The 22,755-nt window shown below is 45.1% G+C and overlaps 1 protein-coding gene across 1 annotated transcript in view; it reads left to right on the top strand.

Moving 5' to 3' along the window:
* The window catches only part of LOC146021061 (uncharacterized), a 32,966-nt gene extending 15,250 nt beyond the window's left edge, over positions 1 to 17,716 (top strand). Inside the window, exon 4 of the mRNA XM_083154862.1 lies at positions 17,304 to 17,716. Within this exon, the coding sequence (XP_083010988.1) occupies positions 17,304 to 17,716 (413 nt within the window). The remainder of the gene's footprint in view (positions 1 to 17,303) is intronic.
* The last annotated feature ends 5,039 nt before the right edge of the window (positions 17,717 to 22,755 follow it).

Genomic DNA, 22,755 nt, shown 5'->3' with positions numbered 1-22,755 from the left:
TCTAGGGGTATAGTGTACATTTCAAACCCCCAGGGGTTTCACCAATTTTGATACAACTGGGCTGTGCAAATGAAAAATTACATTTTTTACACAAAAATGCAGATCTGGCTCAAAATTTTTCATTTTCACAAGGAATGAAGGAGACAAAGCACCCCAAAATCTGTGCCCCAATTTCTCCCGAGTACGGCAATGCCTCACATGTGACCAAAAAATACCATTTGGGTGCATGGCAGGACTCAGAAGGGAAGGAGTGATTTTTGGATTTTGCAGCACAGATTCTGGTTGAATGACCCCTGAAGCACCTATACAGTGGAACCCCCCCACAAGTGACCCCATTTTGCAAACTACACCCTTCAGGGAATTCATCAGGGGGTATAGTGTACATTTCAAACCCCCAGGGGTTTAACCAATTTTGATACAACTGAGCTGTGAAAATGAAAAATTAAATTTTTTTCATTTTCACAGCCCAGTTGTATCAAAATTGGTGAAACCCCTGGGGGTTTGAAATGTACACTATACCCCTAGATGAATTCCCTCAGGGGTGTAGTTTGCAAAATGGGGTGACTTGTGGGGGAGGTTCCTAACTTTTAGCATCTTATGGTGCCTAGAAACCTACATGGTGCCTAAAAAAATAATCTCATAAAAAGGAGGCTCCAAAATCAAGTAGGTGCTCCTTCTATTATGAAGCCTGTGGTTTGGTCAACGTGCACACTAGGGCCACATATAGGATATTTATGAAAACAAAAGAATTGGGGGAATCAATTTTTAGTCACATTTCTCTAGTAAAATCTACTGTGTTCGTTAGAAAAATGTATTAAAATTGAAACTCTGCAAAAAAAAAGAAATTTTGAAATTTCACCTACACTTTGTTTTAATTCCTGTGAAACACATAAAGGGTTAACAAACTTCCAAAATGCTGTTTTGAATACTGTGAGGGGTGCAGTTTTTGAAATGGCATCATTTATGGGGGTGTCTCACATACAAGTCCCTCAAAGTCACATCAGAACTGAACTGGTCCCTAAAAAAATCAGTGTTTGAAATTTTCTTGAAAATTTGAGAATTTGCTATTCATATTTGAAGCCTCCTAGTGTCCAAAAAAATGAAAAGGAGGTTGAAATAATGATGGCAACATAAAGTAGACATATGGTCTTTGTTAGTTATTAACTATTTTGAGTGGTATGTTTATTTGTCTCTCAAGCAGAAAATGTGACATTTTGCAAATTGCAAAATTTTCCATTTTTTCCACGACATTTTGGTATTTTTCACAAAAAAACACAGACTGTATCGACCCAAATTTACCACTAACTTGAAGTACAATGTGTCACGAGAAAACAATCTAAAAATCACTGGGATAAGTAAAAGCAAAAAAAAGTTATCCCCACTTAAGTGAAACATGTCAGATTTGAAAAAAATGGCTCTGTCAGGAACGCAAAAACTGGCTCTGTCAGGAAGGGGTTAAATGGGCCAATTGACCAGATTTAACATAGGGAACAATGTTATATGGCCCACAGACCCCAAATACCCACCGTGAAGTGACAAATGTCCCCCCCAATTGTTAACGCCACCCCACGATCAACGCCAACCCGAATCGTGGCGAGCGCAGCGAGCCCGTGAGGGGCGGCGGAAAAAAGATGACTGTGCCTATCAAAAAGTATAGGAGGAGAGTACCCAATAGGCAAGTATGACTCCAATTCCCATTTTAATAGTATTAGCAGAGTTTGCTAATTGGACGGTTGGAGGTGCTCCCCAAAGTCAGAAAAAGTATATGTAATACAGAAAGGAAAGGAGACTTTGGTTGGGGGCACTGAGAATAAAGTTGATCAAAATGTGATTGTATTAAAACTTCACTTTTATTTTTTAATCAATAGTATAAAGTCCTATGGTTTTGGCCAGTGGGGTATTATTGGTCAGGATCAAGTTACATAATTTATACACACAAACAAACAGCAATATATAATACATTTACTGTAGATGGCACTGACACACCATAATTGGACTATTGGATCAATTAACCAGGTATCGTTTACCAATTGTGATATGCGGGTTCAAAATTCCCTTCTTGGCAAATATTATTTCTGGTACTGTTAGACTATTGGATTACTTCTCATACAATAAATATTACATATGAGGGTTATACTGTAATTACGTATTTGAGAAAAGCTGAGAGCTGAGTATAAGCTTTCTCCTTCGCAAGCTGCTTTCCCTCTATCTTATTCCAGCGGATAGAGAGATGAGTGTAGTGGGATAAAAACTCTAGCTCTGGAAGGAAGTACAAAGATTCCTTCTGCTGTTCACACTAAGCAGTAAAATCCCTGACACTGATTACATTTTGCATTGCAGTGTTAGCAGGATTTGTTCAGCGGAATGAGAGAGGAATCAAAAATGTAGACACACAAGCCGATTTGTATGCTTTTTAATGGGAAAACATCTGGATGTGATTTTTAGTTTTACTAAAAATCGCACCTTTAAAATGTGCGAATTCGGGGGAAAAAAAAGTGATTTTTTTTTTTACCGCAAATCGCACCCTATAAAATATGAGATTTTCGGAAGAAGACATAAAATGGCTGTTTTTGTGAAAAAAAATCACACAAAAAATAATAATTGGTACTTATATGTTAGTTGGGCGCCCACTGTAGTTAGTACGCTCATACCCCCACTACCCATGTCCGTGTGGAGTTGATTTTAGAGGAGTTATTGCAACAAGTAGCTAGATTGACATTCTTAGTTAAATCAATTCCTCCTTTGGCCACACATAAGAGAAAGAGTTTTACAAAGATGACAGTGATCAGTGTTTGTCCCTATAGAGACCACTATCATCTCATCATATACTTAGCGGATGAGTGATGGGATCTCTACAAGGGCACTGGTTTGTCTGAAAATATAGAAAAAGTAAGAGATATCTGCTGCTCTGCGTTTAACATGTCACTCATATACTGATGCTTGTTGCAGTGCAGTACATGAGTGACCGGTTCCGCGAGTGAGTGAAACGCTGAAATACCTGAAATGTTGTTCAGATGCCTTAATAGGTTCTGACTCTGCTGCCGGTGGAGGGTACGAGCTCCGGTGAATAGCCATTAATTGCTGCTCCACTCAGTGGGGCAGATGTATTAAGCCTTAACAAGAGATAAATGCAAGGGTGATAAAGGGCGGGATGTACTAATGGAAAAATGCGGTAAAACCCCCGTTTTACAGCATTTTCCTATGTATTAAAACCCTGCCGCCACGTCAACGCATTGTAGGGTATCGCCACCTTTGGGTGGCGATACCCTGTAGAAGCCTATGGGCTTCTTTTCGATGCCTGACGCCTCTGCCGAAAACCCGCCGACCCCCCTCTCCCCCTCCCTCTGGCTTACCTGGTCCAGGTACTCCTGGACCCGGAAGGTAACACCTTCCTCCCCCTAGTGATGCAGCCACACATCCTTCCGGCTGCAGGGGGAGGAGGAGGCGCCGAGGACCGCCTACTTAGCTGTCCCCGGCGTAAGGGATGCAGGAAGGGGCAGGGAGGTGTTGGAGACCCCCCGCACACCACATTCCAGGTATCGTGTGGGGCCTCCGTCACCGCATCGCGATGCCAGCCACATATGTTAGTACATATGCGCTGGCATCGCGGCGGACAGGCGGCGAAGGGCGGCAATGTATATTAATACATTTCACAAAAAGAGAGATAAACGTCCAGCCAATCAGCTCCTTACTGACTTTTTTCAAACACAGCCTGTAACATGGCAGTTACGATGTGAATGGCTGGATGTTTATCTCTTTATCACCCTTGCATTTATCTCTTCTTAAGGCTGAATACATCTGCCCCAGTGTGTTAATTCTGCTTGTGTGGGTAGCCGCTGGGAGTCTCTGCAGGGAAACCCACTTTGGCCGCCATTACGCTGAAGGCAGTGTGTGCACTGTCAACCGCCGGGAGTCTGTGTAGGAGATTTACAGCTGTGAATTGCTGGTCATTAGCTTGTCCCTTCTCTTATTTCAATCTGCGGCATGCATCGCTCTAGTGCAGTACAGTAAGCCTTTCCGTGAGCAGTTTAAGGCTGCTCCTTTCCTCTGTCCGGGGTAATTGTTATTGCCTCTATTAGCGTGGTCCCATGTGTCTGGTGCCGGTGGAAAGCGCGTTTCACCTTGGGCAGGCTTGGTCACTTCCTGTGGAGGAACAAACCGTTGTTGCGTGCTGCGGGCGTCCGGCCGCCCGTCCTTCCGGGTCTGACGTCAGGTTGCCGAGCAACCTAGGACGCCGGAAGACACGGCAGATGGACGCAGCTTCTGTCCCCCAGTCCTGCGTCTCCCAGCAACCTGGGATGCCGTCGGGCTGCCAGGGAGCTTTCTGCTCACGGCGGCGGCGTTGCCTAACAACGGAGGACGCCGCCGGGCAGGTAGTTAGGATGGCCTCAATAGTGCATAATAATAAACGGATCGCAGGTGTCCGTGGGGACAGCTAATTTTGGCAGGGCAGGGCGTCACGGCTGATTGGCTCCCCAGTCTCATTTAAGGGAGTCAGCCCAGCACTTCCCTGCTGGTGACAGCTTCCGTTTGATACGATCTACCTGCTCCAGCACGTTCCTGTCTGTGCTCCCAGTGATTGATCCCAGTGGAATTCTGGTTCCGTGAGTTGCCCCAGTCGGGGTTGATTTTGTTCCATTCCTTCCCCCTCATTTGCTTCTTTCCTGCCTTACTTTTTTTTTACAGCCGGTCAGGCTAGTCTCGTTGCTTTGGGTTTGTTTAGTGCCCAGCGAGCACTTCCTTCCCGCTTCCCGTTATTCCCGCTTCCCGTTATCTCTGGGAAATTCCTCCTTAGTTCCTTCTTATTGTGTTGCCTTTATTGTATGTTTTGTGGTTTGTGCGACAGGTGTCGCAGGTGGTAGCGACTTCTCATCCGCAGAAATCAACTATGATGTTGGGAACCGAGAGTTGCTGGCCATTAAATGGGCCTTCGAAAAATGGAGGCATTGGCTGGAAGGGGCCAATCACCATGTCCTTGTGATTACGGATCACAAAAATCTGCAGTACTTAGAGTCAGCGAAACGTCTGAATGCCCGACAAGCCCGGTGGGCCTTATTCTTTACCCGTTTTAATTTCGTTATTTCTTACAGACCTGGATCAAACAATGTTAGGGCAGGCGCATTGTCTCGCAGCTTTTTACCCAAGCAGGAATTACGGGAGTCTCCTCGGCCCATTCTTCCAGCGTCTGTCATTCATTTTGGGATTACTCAGACTCTCAAAGACCTGCTCCTTTAGGCTCAGCATCAAGCTCCCGGGCAAATACCTGCCGGTCGTTTATTTGTTCCGCAGCCTTTGAGAAGGTGAGTCTTGGATGAGTTCCATGACAGTCAAATTGCAGGACATCCTGGCATTAAAAAACCCTGGGACTTCACTCTCGGTGCATCTGGGCATAATTTCTGATGCCAAGGAATACATCCAGTCGTGTCCTCATTGTGCTAGGCATAAAGTTCCCAGAGTGTCGCCCACAGGGCAACTTATCCCCTTGGCCATTCCTTCCAGACCATGGTCTCATATTGCCATGGATTTTGTGGTTGACCAGCCTCTGTCATCAGGGTTCCGGGTAGTCTGGGTAATTATCGACAGATTCAGTAAGATGGCCCACTTTGTCCCTTTGCCTCAGTTGCCTTCGGCTAATAAGTTGGCCAAGTTATTTTTGCTTCATGTTTTTAAATTCCATGTCTGCCGACCGATATCGTTTCTGATCGGGGTCCGCAATTCATTGCCCGGTTCTAGAAACTCTTTTGTAAGGCGTTAAAGATTAAACTGAGTTTGACCTCCGACTATCATCCTCAATCAAATGGGCAAACGGAACGCCTTAATCAGTACTTGAAGCAATATTTGCGTCTTTTTGTCTCTAAGACGCAGAATGATTGGTCGGATTTCCTCCCCATTGCTGAATTCGCCAACAACAATTCTCACCACTCAGCTACGGAAGCTTCTCCTTTTCTAGCCAATTATGGCTTTCATCCAATGGCTTTCACTCGGTCCAGAAGGACCTGTGGTTTTATCTTCCACCACGACCATGTTTAGGGCCATCTGGAAAGAGGTGCACCTTGCCCTTAAAAAGGCTGCTCTTCGGGAGAAGGTCTTTTCTGATCGGTCAAGATGACCATGTAAGTTTAAAGTGGGCGATAAGGTTTGGCTGTCAACACGTAATATTAAACTCCGACAGGGCACTTCTAAATTTGGCCCAAAATTTATTGGTCCATTTCCCATTATAAAAAAAGTCAATCCTGTCACCTTTCGTTTACAGATCCCCAGGGCCTTGAGGATTACTAATACTTTTCATGCTTCTCTCCTCAAACCCGCAGTTGACTCGAAAAAATTTCCTCGAAGAACTAGTCGAGGCAAATCTCCGGGTTGATGTCCATGGACAATCAGAGTTTTTGGTGGAGAAAATTCTGGATTGTAAAATCTCTCGGGGTTCTCCGTAATTTCTCGTCCATTGGAAGGGGTATGGGCCAGAGGAGAGGTCCTGGGTCTCTGACTTTGATCTGCACGCCCCCAGACTTAAGGCAAAATTCTTTCGGGAGTTTCCTCATGAAGTTGGTCTTAGAGGTTTCTTAACCCCTCCTCAAGGGGGGGTACTGTTGCGCGCTGCGGGCGTGGGACGGCCGCCCATCCTTCCGGGTCTGACGTCAGGTTGCCTGCTCCAGCACGTTCCTGTCTGTGCTCCCAGTGATTGATCCCAGTGGAATTCTGGTTCCGTAAGTTGCCCCAGTCGGGGTTGATTTTGTTCCATTCCTTCCCCCTCATTTGCTTCTTTCCTGCCTTCCTTTTCCTTTACAGCTGGTCAGGCTAGTCTCGTTGCTTTGGGGTTGTTTAGTGCCCAGCGAGCACTTCCTTCCTGCTTCCCGTTATCTCTGGTAAATTCCTCCTTAGTTCCTTCTTATTGTGTTGCTTTTATTGTATGTTTTGTGGTGTGTGCGACAGGTGTCGCAGGTGGTAGCGACTAGGTCGCTGGCGCATAGTGGCGTTAACCAAAGCCGCCATTTGGTTAAATTTCAGTTAGGTCCATTAGTCAGTTTCTCCTGTTGACCGTACCCTGGGGGGGGTCCCCGGCTCCTTGTCCTGGCTGTACCAGAGTTAGGGCGAGCTTAACTCACCCTTCCAAACGTGACGGCTACAGGCGAAGCCTAGAACATCTGCAGGAGTCGGTCACCCAGCCTGGGGGGTACAATAGAGTCAGTATAGGGTTGCCGTGGCTGTCCTGAACAGCAGTCCCGGCGGCAGGGTCACACCCGATACCTAACAACCGTACTGCCCATTACACACTGTATAACACACTGTAATGCCCATTACATACTATATAACAAACCTTAATGCCCATTACATACTATATAACACTGCAATGCCCATTACAGACTATATAACACACCGTGATGCCCATTACATACTTTCTCTTTTGTCCAGTCCGGTGACACAGCTTACGATGGGATGTAGGAGGGTCCGCAGAAGCCAGGCACCTATGCTTCTAAGTCTTTGGGAGCAGGCTCCTCCATACTGCATCCCACAATGCTCCAGTTCGTTTTAGGTGCCCACAGGAGTGGGTGCTATGCTTTGCAGCTGCGCTGCAGCTGCGTTTTTTCTTTGGATTTTTAACAGATTAGTTAGGCTTTTTATTATTTTATTAATGCACTAGCTAGAGCAGGTTTGCCAGTGTAGCGCTTCACACAGAAGTGCACTTTACACTGAGAGCGCAGCAGAGGCTGACAGAAGCGCGTCCTGTCAGCTCTCTGTGTGCAGAGGGACACCTTTTTATTCCCTCTGCACAGCGCTGAGTCTCTTTAGAATAGAGACTTTCCTGGGCCCCGGGGGTGTCCTAACCGGCTCCTTGCAGAAGGGGATCGTGGGAAACGGACCCCCCCGTGATGGCGCCGCCATCTTGAAGGGTTTAGGGACGGAAATCCCGCCAGGGAGGTGAAGTCCCTTACAGGAGTCTGGCTTGGCCGGACAACTCCATTGTGGTCCCACTGAGGGAGGTACAAGGAGGTGAGAGAGACAACTGCGGGAGCGGCCGATGGGGGAGAAATGCACCAGATAGGCTAGTCTCCCCGCTGAGGCAGAGACTTGGTCTCTTCCTGCTCTGTGTTTTGGCGCCATTTCACCATGCTGCGGAGCTGACAGGGTGACTTTTACACAGACTCCAGTCTCTTCTCAGAAGCGCTTCCCTCACTGATCGCTGACAGGATTACCAGCTCAGATAAGTACTCAGTTACATTGCTCTGTGCGGTGCCTTTTCATTTGCATTGTGTTTAGATACATGGCTGAGGGGTTTACTTCTGCTGCTGTGGAGGAGGGAGCGCTGGACATGTTTATTTACTGCAAAAAGTGTGAGGCTAAATTTACATGTGAACATGAGGATCAGGGGGATTTATGCCCTGCCTGTGAGGCTGTTCCCTGTGGGTCACGCGCCCCCAGACCAGAGATAGCTGAACCTGCGTGGGCTTTGACGCTGGGCAGGTCTATGAACGCTCTTACTGAGGCTTTAAACAGGCAGAAAGATTCTCTGATAGGGTCTCCTGGCCGTTTTACGTCGTCTCAGGTGTCTGGGGGGGTCACTTACCCCGGCTCAGGGGGACCCCATTTTACTGCAGGCTATGCAGGATACTGCCCAGGGGGTTCATAAAATGACTGCCCTGATGGAACATTTTACAAAGTCCTCTGATGAGAGTGTGCATAAGCACCCTGTGTCTACACCACCCATTGTACAGGATTTGGATGATGATGGTGGATATTATGAGAGCTGGAGTTGGGACATCAGTGAGGAAGCCAAGGCCTTAACTTCAGGCATTGAGGATTTGATTGTGGCTGTTAAGCAGACCTTAAATCTTGCAGAGGAGGATAAGACTCCTGTCTCTTGTGTGTTTAAAAAGAGTCGCAGTGACCCTGTGTGTTTCCCCTCTGATGAGGGAATGACATCTCTTTTAAATGAAGCAGGAAAGACTCCTGATAAGAGATTGTTGATGGCAAAAAGGTATGCAAATATGTACCCTATGCCAGAGGAACATAGCAAACTATGGGAAAAGGCCCCATTAGTGGATGCATCAGTTGCTAGACTGTCTAAAGCCACTGCCTTGCCGGTCCAGGGGGGTGCTGCCTTTAAGGACCCAGTGGACAAAAAAGTGGAAGGCTGCTTGAAGGCTTGTTTTGAGGGTGTGGGTTATACCTTGAGACCCATTATCGCGTCTGCTTGGGTCACAAAAGCCAAGATTAAGTGGGCGGAGGAGCTTGCAGGGCTGCTCCATCAAAGTTCAGAGGCCTTTTTTCTGGCAGAAAAATTGAGATCTGCCGCAGAGTATGTGTGTGAGGCTGGTGAGGAAGGAGCTAAGATGGCGTCCAGGGTGTCTGTGACTTCAGTGTCTGCTAGAAGGGCTCTTTGGCTTAAGGCTTGGGAAGCTGATAGTGAGTCTAAGAAGTCCCTGGAAAACCTGCCTTTTAAAGGGGAGTTATTGTTTGGCTCAGAACTGGAAGCCATAATCAAGCAGGCTACTGGGGGCAAAAGCACTTTCCTTCCTACCACTTCCAAAAGCTCAGGCTCCAAGTTTGGGGTGTTCAAGCAGTCCTTTCGGCCGCCATTTCGTCCTATGCATGACGGGGCGGGGACTCCCCGTTCTGGGCTCAGAGTGGGGGGTCGCCTCCTGCATTTTCGGGACAGGTGGAGGTCATTTCCATCATTTCCGAAGGTTACCGGATAAATCTCAGGGGCACACCGCCCAAGAGATTTCTCCCTACACCCCTGCCGTGGACAGCGTCTCTGAGGTCCGCTCTCTTGGGAGCAGCTGTGTCTCTCAAGGAAAAGGGGGTAGTGATTCCTGTCCCTCAGGAAGAGAGAAAACAAGGATTTTATTCAATCTTGTTCCTTGTCCCAAAGCCAGGCGGGTCTTTCAGGCCCATACTAAATTTGAAGTCTTTAAATCTTTATTTGTGGGTAGATCATGGGTAGAACCGGGGGAGATTCTGGCATCGGTCGATATTCAAAATGCATATCTTCATGTACCCATTTTCAGAGATCACCACGCTCTCCTAAGGTTTGCAATTGGAGAGGATCATTGGCAGTTCCAAGCACGGCCGTTTGGTCTGGGACGGCCCCCAGAGTGTTCACCAAAATGATGGCGGTCATGGCTGCAGCTCTCCGTCTAAAAGGAATAGTAATTATTCCTTATTTGGACGACCTTTTATTCAAGGCGGAGTCAGCGGAAAAACTTCAAGAACACCTAAGAATGGCGATGCAGTTTTTGCAGGAACAGGGTTGGGTGCTAAACCTTCCCAAGTCACATCTGACACTGACTCAGAGGCTACAGTTCCTCAGAGTTATTTTGGACACACACCTTCACAGGGTGTTCTTACCCAGCTCCAAAGCGGTGGAGATCCGGCAGATGGTGCTGGCAATTCTCCAAGCCCCTGCACCGACGGTGTGGCAGGGAGTAAGACTGCTGGGCAAAATGGTAGCGACCTTTGAGACACTGCAGTTTGCCCGATTCCATTCAAGGTCCTTCCAATGGAACATACTAGCATGCTGGTCAGGCAATGCCAAGACCATGAAACAGGAGCGGCTGATTCTGTCCCAGGAAGTAAAAATATCCCTGGAATGGTGGACGGATATAGAGACTCTGCAGATAGGGCGGTCCCTTTGCTCATGGGACTGGTTGGTCATCACGACGGATGCCAGTCTCAGGGGCTGGGGGGCAGTGGTCCTTCACTTGAGATTACAGGGCCTGTGGTCTGTGGAGGAGTCCACGCTGCCCATAAATATACTGGAACTAAGAGCAGTATGGAATGCCTTGTGCCAAGCAGAGGAATTTCTGAGAGGTTTGCCAGTGCGAGTACAATCAGACAATGCCACTACAGTGGCATATTTAAATCACCAAGGCGGTACTCGGAGCAAAATGGCAATGGCAGAGATTGTGAAGATCTTCACCTGGGCGGAGGTTCAGGTACCGGCTCTGTCAGCTGTGTTCATTCCGGGGATCCGGAATGTAGAGGCGGACTACCTCAGCAGGGTGGACCTGCTGGAGGGGGAGTGGTCACTCCATCGGGAGGTGTTTCAGAAAATGGTAGACAGATGGGGGCTGCCAGATATAGATCTTATGGTGTCCAGGACCAATTGTCAAGTGCCGAGGTTTTGTTCTCGGTCGAGGGATCCGTTGGCTTGGGCAGTGGATGCAATGACGATTCCTTGGTCCTTCAGTCTGGTCTACAGCTGCCCCCCGTTCCCAATGCTCTCGAGGGTGTTGAAGAGGATAAAGAACCAGAAAGTACCGGCCATTCTGGTTGCACCAGATTGGCCCAGGAGGTCATGGTACTCAGACATACTGAGATTATCGACGGAATCGTGGCGACTTCCTCTTCGGCTGGACTTGCTAAGCCAAGAACCGTTTCTGCACCAGGACCTAGCTTGCCTAAATTTGACGGCGTGGCGTATGAATCCTCCTTATTGAGAAAGAAGGCGTTTTCAGAAGAGGTCATTCAGACCATGCTCAGGGCCATAAAACCGGTGTCTGCGGCCAATTACCACAGGGTGTGGAGGATCTACATCAGATGGTGTGAACGACAGAGAGTTCATACCTCCAGGTTTTTAGGTGGCGAGACTACTGGAGTTCTTACAGGATGGACTATCATCAGGATTAAGTTTGCAGTCTTTGAAAGTGCAAATTTCGGCTCTTTCCATTTTCTTTCAAAACAGAGTGGCTCTGTTGCCAGAGGTGCAGACTTTTTTACAGGGTTTGGCTAGGATTAAGCCTCCTTACAGACAACCTGTTGCACCATGGGACTTATCTCTTGTTTTGTCCATGCTGCAGAAACCTCCTTTTGAGCCTCTGAGATCGGCTGATCTCAAGTACCTTACTTGGAAGCTCGCATTTTTATTGGCTATTGCTTCGGCTAGACGTGTTTCAGAATTGGGTGCCTTGTCCTGCAAGTCCCCATTTTTGATTTTTCATGATGACAGGGCTGTACTTCGGACAGTACCAAAATTTTTACCTAAGGTGGTTTCCTCTTTTCACTTGAATCAGGACATTGTGCTCCTGGTTTCTTCCCCACCTGAGGGAACGAGGAATAGGGACAGTTTAAAGAAGTTGGATGTGGTTCGCGCGTTGCGAATTTACATAAGTAGAGTAAAGGATGTTCGCAAATCAGATTTGCTGTTGGTGTTGTACGATGTACACAAGATTGGGTGGCCTGCTTCTAAGCAGACTATACCCCGTTGGTTGAGATCAACTATTCCCTTTGCCTATTGTAGGGCAGGTAGACCTGTGCCATCTCGCATAAACGCCCATACTACGAGGTCAGTTGCTTCTTCGTGGGCAGTGAGGCATGGGGCTACGGCAGAGCAGTTGTGCAGGGCAGCCACCTGGTCCTCTGTTCACACCTTTACAAAATTCTACAGGTTTCATGAGTTCGCATTGGAGGAGGCTTCATTTGGACGGGCAGTGATGAGAACTGGCAGTCTGAGCGTACCCTCCCAAAGGACCGGCTCGTGAACGTCCCATCGTAAGCTGTGTCACCGGACTGGACGAAAGAGAAAAGGGGATTTTTGTAAGAACTTACCGTTCGAACCCCTTTCTCTGAGTCCAGTCCGGTGACACAGCGATCCCTCCCTAATGCTCAGTAAGTTGTACCGTTCATGGTTGCCATGTTATGTGTTATAAGTTGCATATATGATGTTCAGGCATTGTACTGAGTTGTGTATCCTAGTGTGCTGTTGAAGTTGAACTGAAGCATTGTGGGATGCAGTAGGGAGGAGCCTGCTCCCAAAGACTTAGAAGCATAGGTGCCTGGCTCCTGCGGACCCCTCCTACATCCCATCGTAAGCTGTGTCACCGGACTGGACTCAGAGAAAGGGGTTCAAACGGTAAGTTCTTACAAAAATCCCCTTATATAACACACAGTAATGTCCATTACATACTACAGAACACACCGTGATGCCCATTACATACTATATAACACACGGTAATGCCCATGACGTGCTATATAACACACAGTACTGCCCATTACACACTGTATAACACACCATAATGCCCATTACATACTATATAACACACCGTAATGCCCATTACATACTATATAACACCCCGTAATGCCCATTACATACTATATAACACACCGTGATGCCCATTACATACTATATTACACACCATAATGCCCATTACATACTATATAACACACCGTAATGCCCATTACATACTATATAACACACCATAATGCCCATGACATGCTATATAACACACCGTAATGCCCATTACATACTATATAACACACCGTGATGCCCATGACATGCTATATAACACACCATAATGCCCATTACATACTATATAACACACCGTGATGCCCATGACATGCTATATAACACACCGTAATGCCCATTACATACTATATAACACACCGTAATGCCCATTACATACTATATAACACCGTAATGCCCATTACATACTATATAACACCCCGTAATGCCCATTACATACTATATAACACAACGTGATGCCCATTACATACTATATAACACACCGTGATGCCCATGACATGCTATATAACACACCGTAATGCCCATTATATATACTATATAACACACCGTAATGCCCATTACATACTATATAACACACCGTAATGCCCATTACATACTATATAACACACCGTAATGCCTATTACATACTATATAACACACCGTAATGCCCATTACATACTATATAACACACAGTGATGCCCATTACATACTATATAACACACCGTAATGCCCATTACATACTATATAACACACCGTAATGCCCATTACATACTATATAACACACCGTAATGCCCATTACATACTATATGACACACCGTGATGCCCATGACATGCTATATAACACACCGTAATGCCCATTACATACTATATAACACACCGTGATGCCCATGACATGCTATATAACACACCGTAATGCCCATCACATACTATATAACACACCATAATGCCCATTACATACTATATAACACACCGTAATGCCCATCACATACTATATAACACCGTAATGCCCATTACATACTATATAACACACCGTAATGCCCATTACATACTATATAACACGGTAATGCCCATTACATACTATATAACACACCGTAATGCCCATTACATACTATATAACACACCGTAATGCCCATTACATACTATATAACACACCGTAATGCCATTACATACTATATGACACACCGTAATGCCCATTACATACTATATAACACACCGTAATACCCATTACATACTATATAACACACCGTAATGCCCATTACATACTATATAACACACCGTAATGCCCATTACATACTATATAACACACCGTAATGCCCATTACATACTATATAACACACCGTGATGCCCATGACATGCTATATAACACACCGTAATGCCCATTACATACTATATAACACACCGTGATGCCCATGACATGCTATATAACACACCGTAATGCCCATTACATACTATATAACACACCGTGATGCCCATGACATGCTATATACCACACAGTAATGCCCATTACATACTATATAATACACAGTGATGCCCATTACATACTATATAACACACCGTAATGCCCATTACATGCTATATAACACACCGTGATGCCCATGACATGCTATATAACACATCGTAATGCCCATTACATATTATATAACACACCGTAATGCCCATTACATACTATATAACACACCGTAATGCCCATTACATACTATATAACACACCGTAATGCCCATTACATACTATATAACACACCGTGATGCCCATTACATACTATATAACACACCGTAATGCCCATGACATGCTATATAACACACCGTAATACCCATGACATGCTATATAACACACCGTAATGCCCATTACATACTATATAACACACCGTGATGCCCATGACATGCTATATAACACACCGTAATGCCCATTACATACTATATAACACACCGTAATGCCCATTACATACTATATAACACACCGTAATGCCCATTACATACTATATAACACACCGTGATGCCCATGACATGCTATATAACACACCTGCCCAGAAACCCATTAGCCATTCTGGATGCTAGAGAGACTGGTGCTGTGCTGGGGTCCGACGCGCCTCTTTTCAGTGCATTGCTGCTGGGGTTTGGAAGCGGTCGCTGACACCAGGAACTTGTCCATAGGTGCAGCAGGAAAAGTGATGTCAGGCTGCGGGTGGTTGGAGGTCTGTGAGCGGTTTGGTGTGCGGGTATGTGGGTGTTGGCATGGAGCTGCAGCTTCAGCCTGCTGTCACCATGGACCCGGAAGCAGAAGTCCCACTCCATACATTGTTAATGTGGTAAATGACTATACTAGCTGCAAACATCTGGTTTTTAAAGGAGTTTCTACAGTACATAGGTGTATAGAGGCCCATTTCCAGCAACCATCACTCCAGTGTCCTAAGGGTGCATTGTATTTGATAATCATGTTAGAAGACTAATGGATGATTAGAAAACCCTCAAAAATCCTTGAGCTATTATGATAGCACAGCTGAAAATGGATTTGCTTTTTAGAGAAGCTATAAAACTGGCTTTCCTTTGTTCAAGTTGAGTATCTGGAGCATTACATTTGTGGGCTCAATTATACTCTCAAAATGGCAAAAAAAATTTTTAGTACTTTTATGTGAAACTCAACAGTCTATTCTTGTTCTTAGAAATGAAGGCTATTCCATATGAGTAGTTGCCAAGAAACTGAACATTTCCTACAGCGGTGTGTACTACTCCCTTCAGAGAACAGCACAAACAGACTCTAAGAGTATAAAGAGAAGTGGGAGGCCCCGATGCACAACTGAGCATGGAGACAAGTACATTAGAGTCTCTAGTTTGGGAAAAAGAAGTCTCACAGGTCCTCAACTGGCAAATTAATCAAATGTCAATGTCTATAGTGAAGAAGTGGCCTTCTAGGCAGTCCATAAAACTTTTTCCAAAATTCCTCTGACCAATGTCTGTGATCTTTGCCCATATTAATATTTTCCTTTTGTTGGCCAGTCTCAGATATGGCTTTTTTTTGCTATTCTCCCTAGAAGGCCGGCATCCCAGAGTCGCCTCTTTACTGTAGACATCGACCCTGGCATATTGTGGGTACCATTTATTGAAGCTACCAGTTGAGGACCTGTGAAGCATCTATTTCTCAAACTAGAGATAATGTTCTTGTCTTCTTTCTCAGTTGTGCACTTGGGGCCTCCCACTTCATTTTCTACTCTAGATAGAGCCTGTTAAAACAGTTATATTTTCCCTTTTTCCTCAGGAGTGTCCACTTTGGGCTCACCTAACAGAAGTGAGATGTGGTCACATAAAGGTATCTTACGCATAATGCTGTTAGCAGGCTTGAAGGACATAGAGGGTGATTCACGTTCACTCACACCTGTTACTTCTGCCTTGCCTGCAGTGTTATCTCTGCACCTGTTACTTCTGTCCCAGCTGCAGTGCACATGGTTTTGTCCATTAGCAAACTAAATGTGCTTTGCGAGTGAACCTGAATTAGGCCCATAGTGCACTCGGGGACCTTCACCTCATCAAGTTGCACTCACCTAAATGAAGGTATTGATGTTCTTCAAAAGCTTTCTTTATAACATTCTTTCTTTCTTCCTACTAGATTGTAAGCTCCTCCGAGCAGGGCCCTCTTCCCTCTTGTCATCTAAGCCCTCTTCTCTTCACATTTCACTCACAGCTCTCCTATACTCCAACACTAGGTGACCATCTTCCTCTACATACTAATCTCCATCGTTGGCCTCAAGGATCTAGTTGTATGTTGATTGAGTCCTCACTACTTACATGTAAGCTGTAATGTGTACTGATATGTGGAACTCTGTATTTGTACTGTATTTTTGTTATTTATTCAATGTTATGCCAAGCTTTGTCTCCCTGCATTGTTCCTTGTACGGCGCTGCAAAACACTTGTGGCGCCTTATAAATAAAATTATAATAATAATAATAATAATAATAATAATAATAATAATAATAATAATAACATGTCACTACTCCATCCCCTTAAACGATTAGCCAAACATAGAGGGTATCACAATAGATTTTCCAAAAACATTTTTTTCATGTGACAATAAAAAAAGAATAAAATGGCAACATAGCCAATCCAAATCCTCCAAATGGATAGCATGGTAGGAAGTCTTTCTCTTTCTCACTCTGAATGAGTAGAGTCCAGAACATTGTAATCCCGATGGAATGGGTGGGTGAACATCCATGGAGAAGGTTCCCTTTCGCAACCAGAACATATCAGACATATAGATGTCCTTCATCTGGCTCTGAAATATTTTATTTTTAATTTTATTGTATTACAGGACTCTTCCCCACTGTTGTCCTCACCCGGGAGCTCAGTGGCAATCTGCCGCAGGTAAAGGAGAACTTCAGAAGGATGGGGGTGGAGAACATGTTCTCCATAGAGAATTACACGGCTGAAGATCACCGGATGACCCGGGGGAAACATGAGGAAATTGCAAAGTGTCTGTATGAGATTATCAAGGATGTAGAATTTCAGATGAGAAAGGAAAGGAATCCAGCAGCTGAGAGGAAGCAAAGGAAAGAAATTGTCCTGGATTTCGCTCACCAGAGAGATATGGAGAGGCAAAAAGAACAGCACATGGCAGAAATGCAGAAACAAAGGGATCAACACAAGGCAGAAATGCAGAAACAAAGTGAACTAAACCAGGCAGAGATAACAAGGATGGTAAATCTCGGGTATCGGCGTTATTAACGCAAAATAGAAAATACATAAAGCTAAAATGGTTTTATTACATAAAAAGGCAAAGTAAGGAAGATGTGGAAAACAGTTTTTTATGTAAAATCTATTAAAAGATAGAGCTCAAGTTAAGATTTTGCTTTTTAATAGCTAAATAGATGAATATGATAGCATACCTCCCAACATGACCCTCTCCAGGAGGAACACATTGCTCTGCTCCTGCACTTTCCTCTTAATTAATGATTGCCAGCACCTGTGGAGAAACACCTTTCTTATTAGTAAACCTGGTCAACACAGGTGATGGCAATCATACATTAAGAGAAAAAGTCCAAAAGCAGAGCATTGTGTCCCTCCTGGCATGGGTCATGTTGGGAGGTATGTGATAGATAGATAGGTAGGTAGATAGATATATAGGTAGATAGATAGATAGATAGATAGATAGATAGACAGGCGTAACTAGTTATTCGTAGGCCCCATAGCAAAAGTTTGTAAGGGCCCCCTATTTAGCAACTGATGGTGATAAATGTAGGTAAAACATATACTTAGACAGCAAAGATGGGCCCCCTTCACCTCTGGGCCCTATAGCAGCTGCACCCCTTGCACCTATGGTAGTTACGCCCTTGTAGATAGATAGATAGATAGATAGATAGATAGATAGATAGATAGATAGATAGATAGATAGATAGATAGATAGATAGATAGATAGATAGATAGACTAATAGGCCCCATACATCAGCAATCACAATTTATGGATTTTCAGATAATTGGATTTTACAATCTATCTGACTTTACCCACACATTACAGATTTATTTCAGTGATCGGCAGATTTTTCCATCTAAAGATTGCATCTTCATATCTGGAAATTGGCGATTGTGATTGGGATTGCCAAAAGGGGGAGCCCACACATCTAAAATTAATTGTGGCAATCATCTCAATATCTGAAAATTGTCACAATTAATTGCTGATGTATGGGGCCCTTTAGTATGGCAGTTATGTGTACACCCCCGTCTTCTCTGAGATAGTATCAGGATTCAGGTGCTTGGGATGCCAGCAGTCACATGACCAGCAGCAGCACCAATATGCAAAACCCCAACACACCCACCTAATTCTCCCTTCCTGCATCCTAAGCAAATCTAACATTCCTCCATTAGTGCCTAACTCCCACAGCCTAACCCTAACAATACCCCCTTAGTGCTAAACCTTAACCCCTGACCCTTCTACATTGGTGTCTAACCATTCCTAGTGCCTTATAGAATTATAGCAACCCTCCCCCTAATACCCCCCCCCCCCCTTCCCCCGTGGCCTAACCCTAACCTTCCCCAGCATGTTTACATTCAGTTTCGGGATTCTGGGAATCATATTGCATACATTGTCTGAGTTCCAGGCCCGGTACTCTGACCAGTGTTGGGATTCTGCTGTCGGTATTCCAAGTGCCGGCATCCTTATTGCCAGTATTCTAACCAGATCCGCCTCACCACACTGAGCATTGCCTGCAAGAAAATGTTCCATCATAGCCCATTTCTGCATCACTGGCTGTAATGAGATCCCAATGCCTATGGCTACATACAGTATGTACTAGTGTATATATAGGTAAGGAGCATGCAGAATACAGGACACACGCCACATACAGACATGTAATCATCTCCACTTGAGGCACTTAGAGTTTAGCCAATGACCAAAACACACATACACTTAATCATACAATACAAAGGTAATAGAGAAATGGATGCGCTATTGACATGAAGATTACTGTAGCAATATAATTTACTGACCAGTGATATCCAACAGAATCACCTTAAGTATAACATAATGTTTGCAATAAGTCTGACATTCAAATCCTTTCTGTATTTGTTCATGTAATCTATATAATAAAATTGAAGAGTGTGTGAGTTCTGGTATTTATCACATTTCGGGGACCAGAATCTGTTTACACAGTCACGTTGTGGGGACCTTGTGTGGTGTGGGGTATACAGTATATATATGTGTGTGTGTGTGTGTCTGTTGCATTGCGGGCACACCGTGGCACTCAGAGCCGACCAAATTGGGCAACAAGGTACCTCTGGACCTGGTGGTGTCTCATAGCCATTTTTGGGAAATTTCACTTACGGTCCATACACCCTGGGCGACCAAGCCCAGGGTGTATGGACAGGGTGTATGGACACACTGAGCAACTTTCCCCCTGCCCGGCGCCGACGGAGGGGGGGAGGACGGTGTTGCATAGCAGAGCGCTATGCAAAGCCGTCCTGAAAACCGCACATCTGCTGGTACGATGAACGGCTTTCCCGGCGATGTTGTGGGAGCGCGCAGCAGCGCTCACCGCTCATCGCCGGGCCATACACACTGGGTGGCTTTGATCTGAAAGCCACTGTGGTTTATGTCTCAAAGCATGTATTGTGGTGTGGGGGCACACATATCCCCACGGACTATTGCATGAGACATAAACCACAGGAGGTTTATAAGGGTATAGGGTTCTGCTGACACCCCCATCCCCGAAAGGGCTCATCGCATTTACACACTACCCCCTTGCCCCCACACCACGATATATGCCTTGAGACATAAACCGCAGGAGGTTTATGGTATAAAGGGTTCTGCTAACATCCTCATTTCCCACTGGGGCTCATTGCATTCTGACCCACCGGCACATCAACCTGTGGATATTTCCAGGTCACAGACTTATCTATGCATCTACACCCTTTATTTGTATTTACTTACAATAAATATACTTACAATTAATTTATTTTTACTTTAACGGACTGCATCCCATCTCATCTGTACACAAACAATACACACTAGGTGAATTTCAGTTTGGCATAACATGAATTTTGGTGCAATCTGGGTGGTATAATGTGAATTTTGGCTCATTCCATGTGAATTTGTTTTGCTCACCCTGTGTCGCATAAGGGGAATTTTGGCTCTTTCTGCGTGGCATAATATTTAAGGGGCAAGTGTAAGGGGGTCTACTACTGTTTTGCACAATGTGTATAAGGGGCATATGGCATGGTACACTACACTCAAGGACATGCACCATTTTGAGTGGCGGCACCCTCTTTTATGGAGTGTGCACATAACTTCAGCCTTCAATTTCCCAGACCCCCAAAATTTACACTTATGCCAATGCACACACACAACACACATTATATATATATATATATATATATATATATATATATATATATATATAAAAATATATATGCTGCGCACCTCACACACTCAGGGCCGCCGACAGGGGGGGTCTGGGGGGGTGGGGGTACTTGAGTCCCGGGCCCCGCCGCTCTGACATAGGGTAGGACCTGGGCAATACTCCACAGCAGCGCACGGTCACAGTCACTCACCCCTGCCCGCCCCTTCACTGTCCGGCTGCTTGAGCCCGCCCGCCGCCCGGCTCCGAGTTCACTACGAGCTCAAAGGAAGACCCAACCGTGGCGTAATGTAATGACGTCACGCCGTGAGTGACAACGGAAGAACAGCGCAGCAGCAGCACCGTCATGAGGCTTGCTGCATGCTTCATCATTTGGAGAGGAGAGAGGAGCTGCCAGCCACCCTGACCCCGGCCATAAGGTAAAAATTCATTAAAAGTGCCCGGAGGGGGGTTGTGGGTGGGCGGGCAGGAATACATGCCCACTGACAATTGTCTTCTGCTTATCATTTATAAAAATAACAAGTAATCTTGTTTTACTAAAGTGAGCAGAACAGGGGCCAGATTCTCTAAGCTTCAAAAGTGATAACTCAATATAACTAGATATAAATAGATAACTCAAACTCAATATTTCCAAATGGAATTACTTATACTCCCGCCAACTAAGAACAGTTACCATCCTGATATCTCCATTGCCGTTGACAACTCGACAATCTACCCTACTCCACAAGCTCATTGCCTAGGGGTTATCCTCGACTCTAAACTGTCCTTTCTTCCCCACATTCAATCTGTCTCCAAATCATGTTACATGCATCTAAAAAACATGTCCAAAATACAACCGTATCTCACACTAACTAAATCTCTTATCCATGCACTCATTATATCCCGCATTGATTATTGCAATAGTCTCCTAACTGGTCTTCCCAAGAACAGACTCTCACCACTGCAATCCATTCGGCCCTTATTCTGATCGGTGCGGATATTCCCGCATTCTTACGGAGCGGTCCGCACGCTACGGTGTTTTGCCGCATGCGGCCATCGTCCGTAGAAACGCCCACGTGTCCTCCGCATTCGGACGGACTCACTCTTTAAGAACAGGGCGTGTTTACGGACGACATACAAACCATGCGTGTGCGGGAGAAACACTCAGATTCGGCACGGTATTACAGAGTATTACAGAGTATGCTCGGGAATACCGCATCCGAACGGGAGCCAAGCGGTGCTACCGCACGTAAGCGGAGTATTTACGCCAAACAACCCACTATTAAGTATCTTCTGCAAGACATCACATGACCCACTTATTCAATTACCTATCCTCATAAAAAACTGCTTATTTGGAATTGGAATCAATTAGATGCCAATATATCCTTACAAGCATGCCTAACACATGCATTGCACACATTAACCGTTACAGCAATGTAAGTGCAATGGTTTGTATTACACCCTGTGTAAAAGATTATAAACAATCTACACATATACTGTTTCAAGTGCAAATAAAACCAACAACTGTGAACTTGCATAAAGAATTTATTTAAAAACACCATTAACATAGAAAAAAAAAAATATAAAATACTAAATTAAAGCAGCAGATCTCGGATGTCCTGCAGGTCTGCTAGAAGGAGCCTCAAATGGTGCTCCGCTCGCAGGACGGCCCCACGCACCCCCTCATCTGCCGGTGTGGTGTCATCTGTGGGCATGTCAAAGGGGCAAAAATTAGTCATGTTATTCATGCATACATTTCACATACTGCGACATAAATTGCACAAATGCTAGGTGACATGTGTGTATATATATATATATATATATATATATATATATATATATATATATATCTATCTATGTAGAGAGATAGAGACACACATAGATAAATAGATATGACACATACATATATACATACATGCAAACTTATTTACTACA

The sequence above is a fragment of the Crinia signifera genome, chromosome 7 (assembly GCF_055691185.1).
Source record: "Crinia signifera chromosome 7, ASM5569118v1, whole genome shotgun sequence".
NCBI lineage: Eukaryota > Metazoa > Chordata > Amphibia > Anura > Myobatrachidae > Crinia > Crinia signifera.
This window is presented reverse-complemented; position numbering and strand designations above follow the sequence as displayed.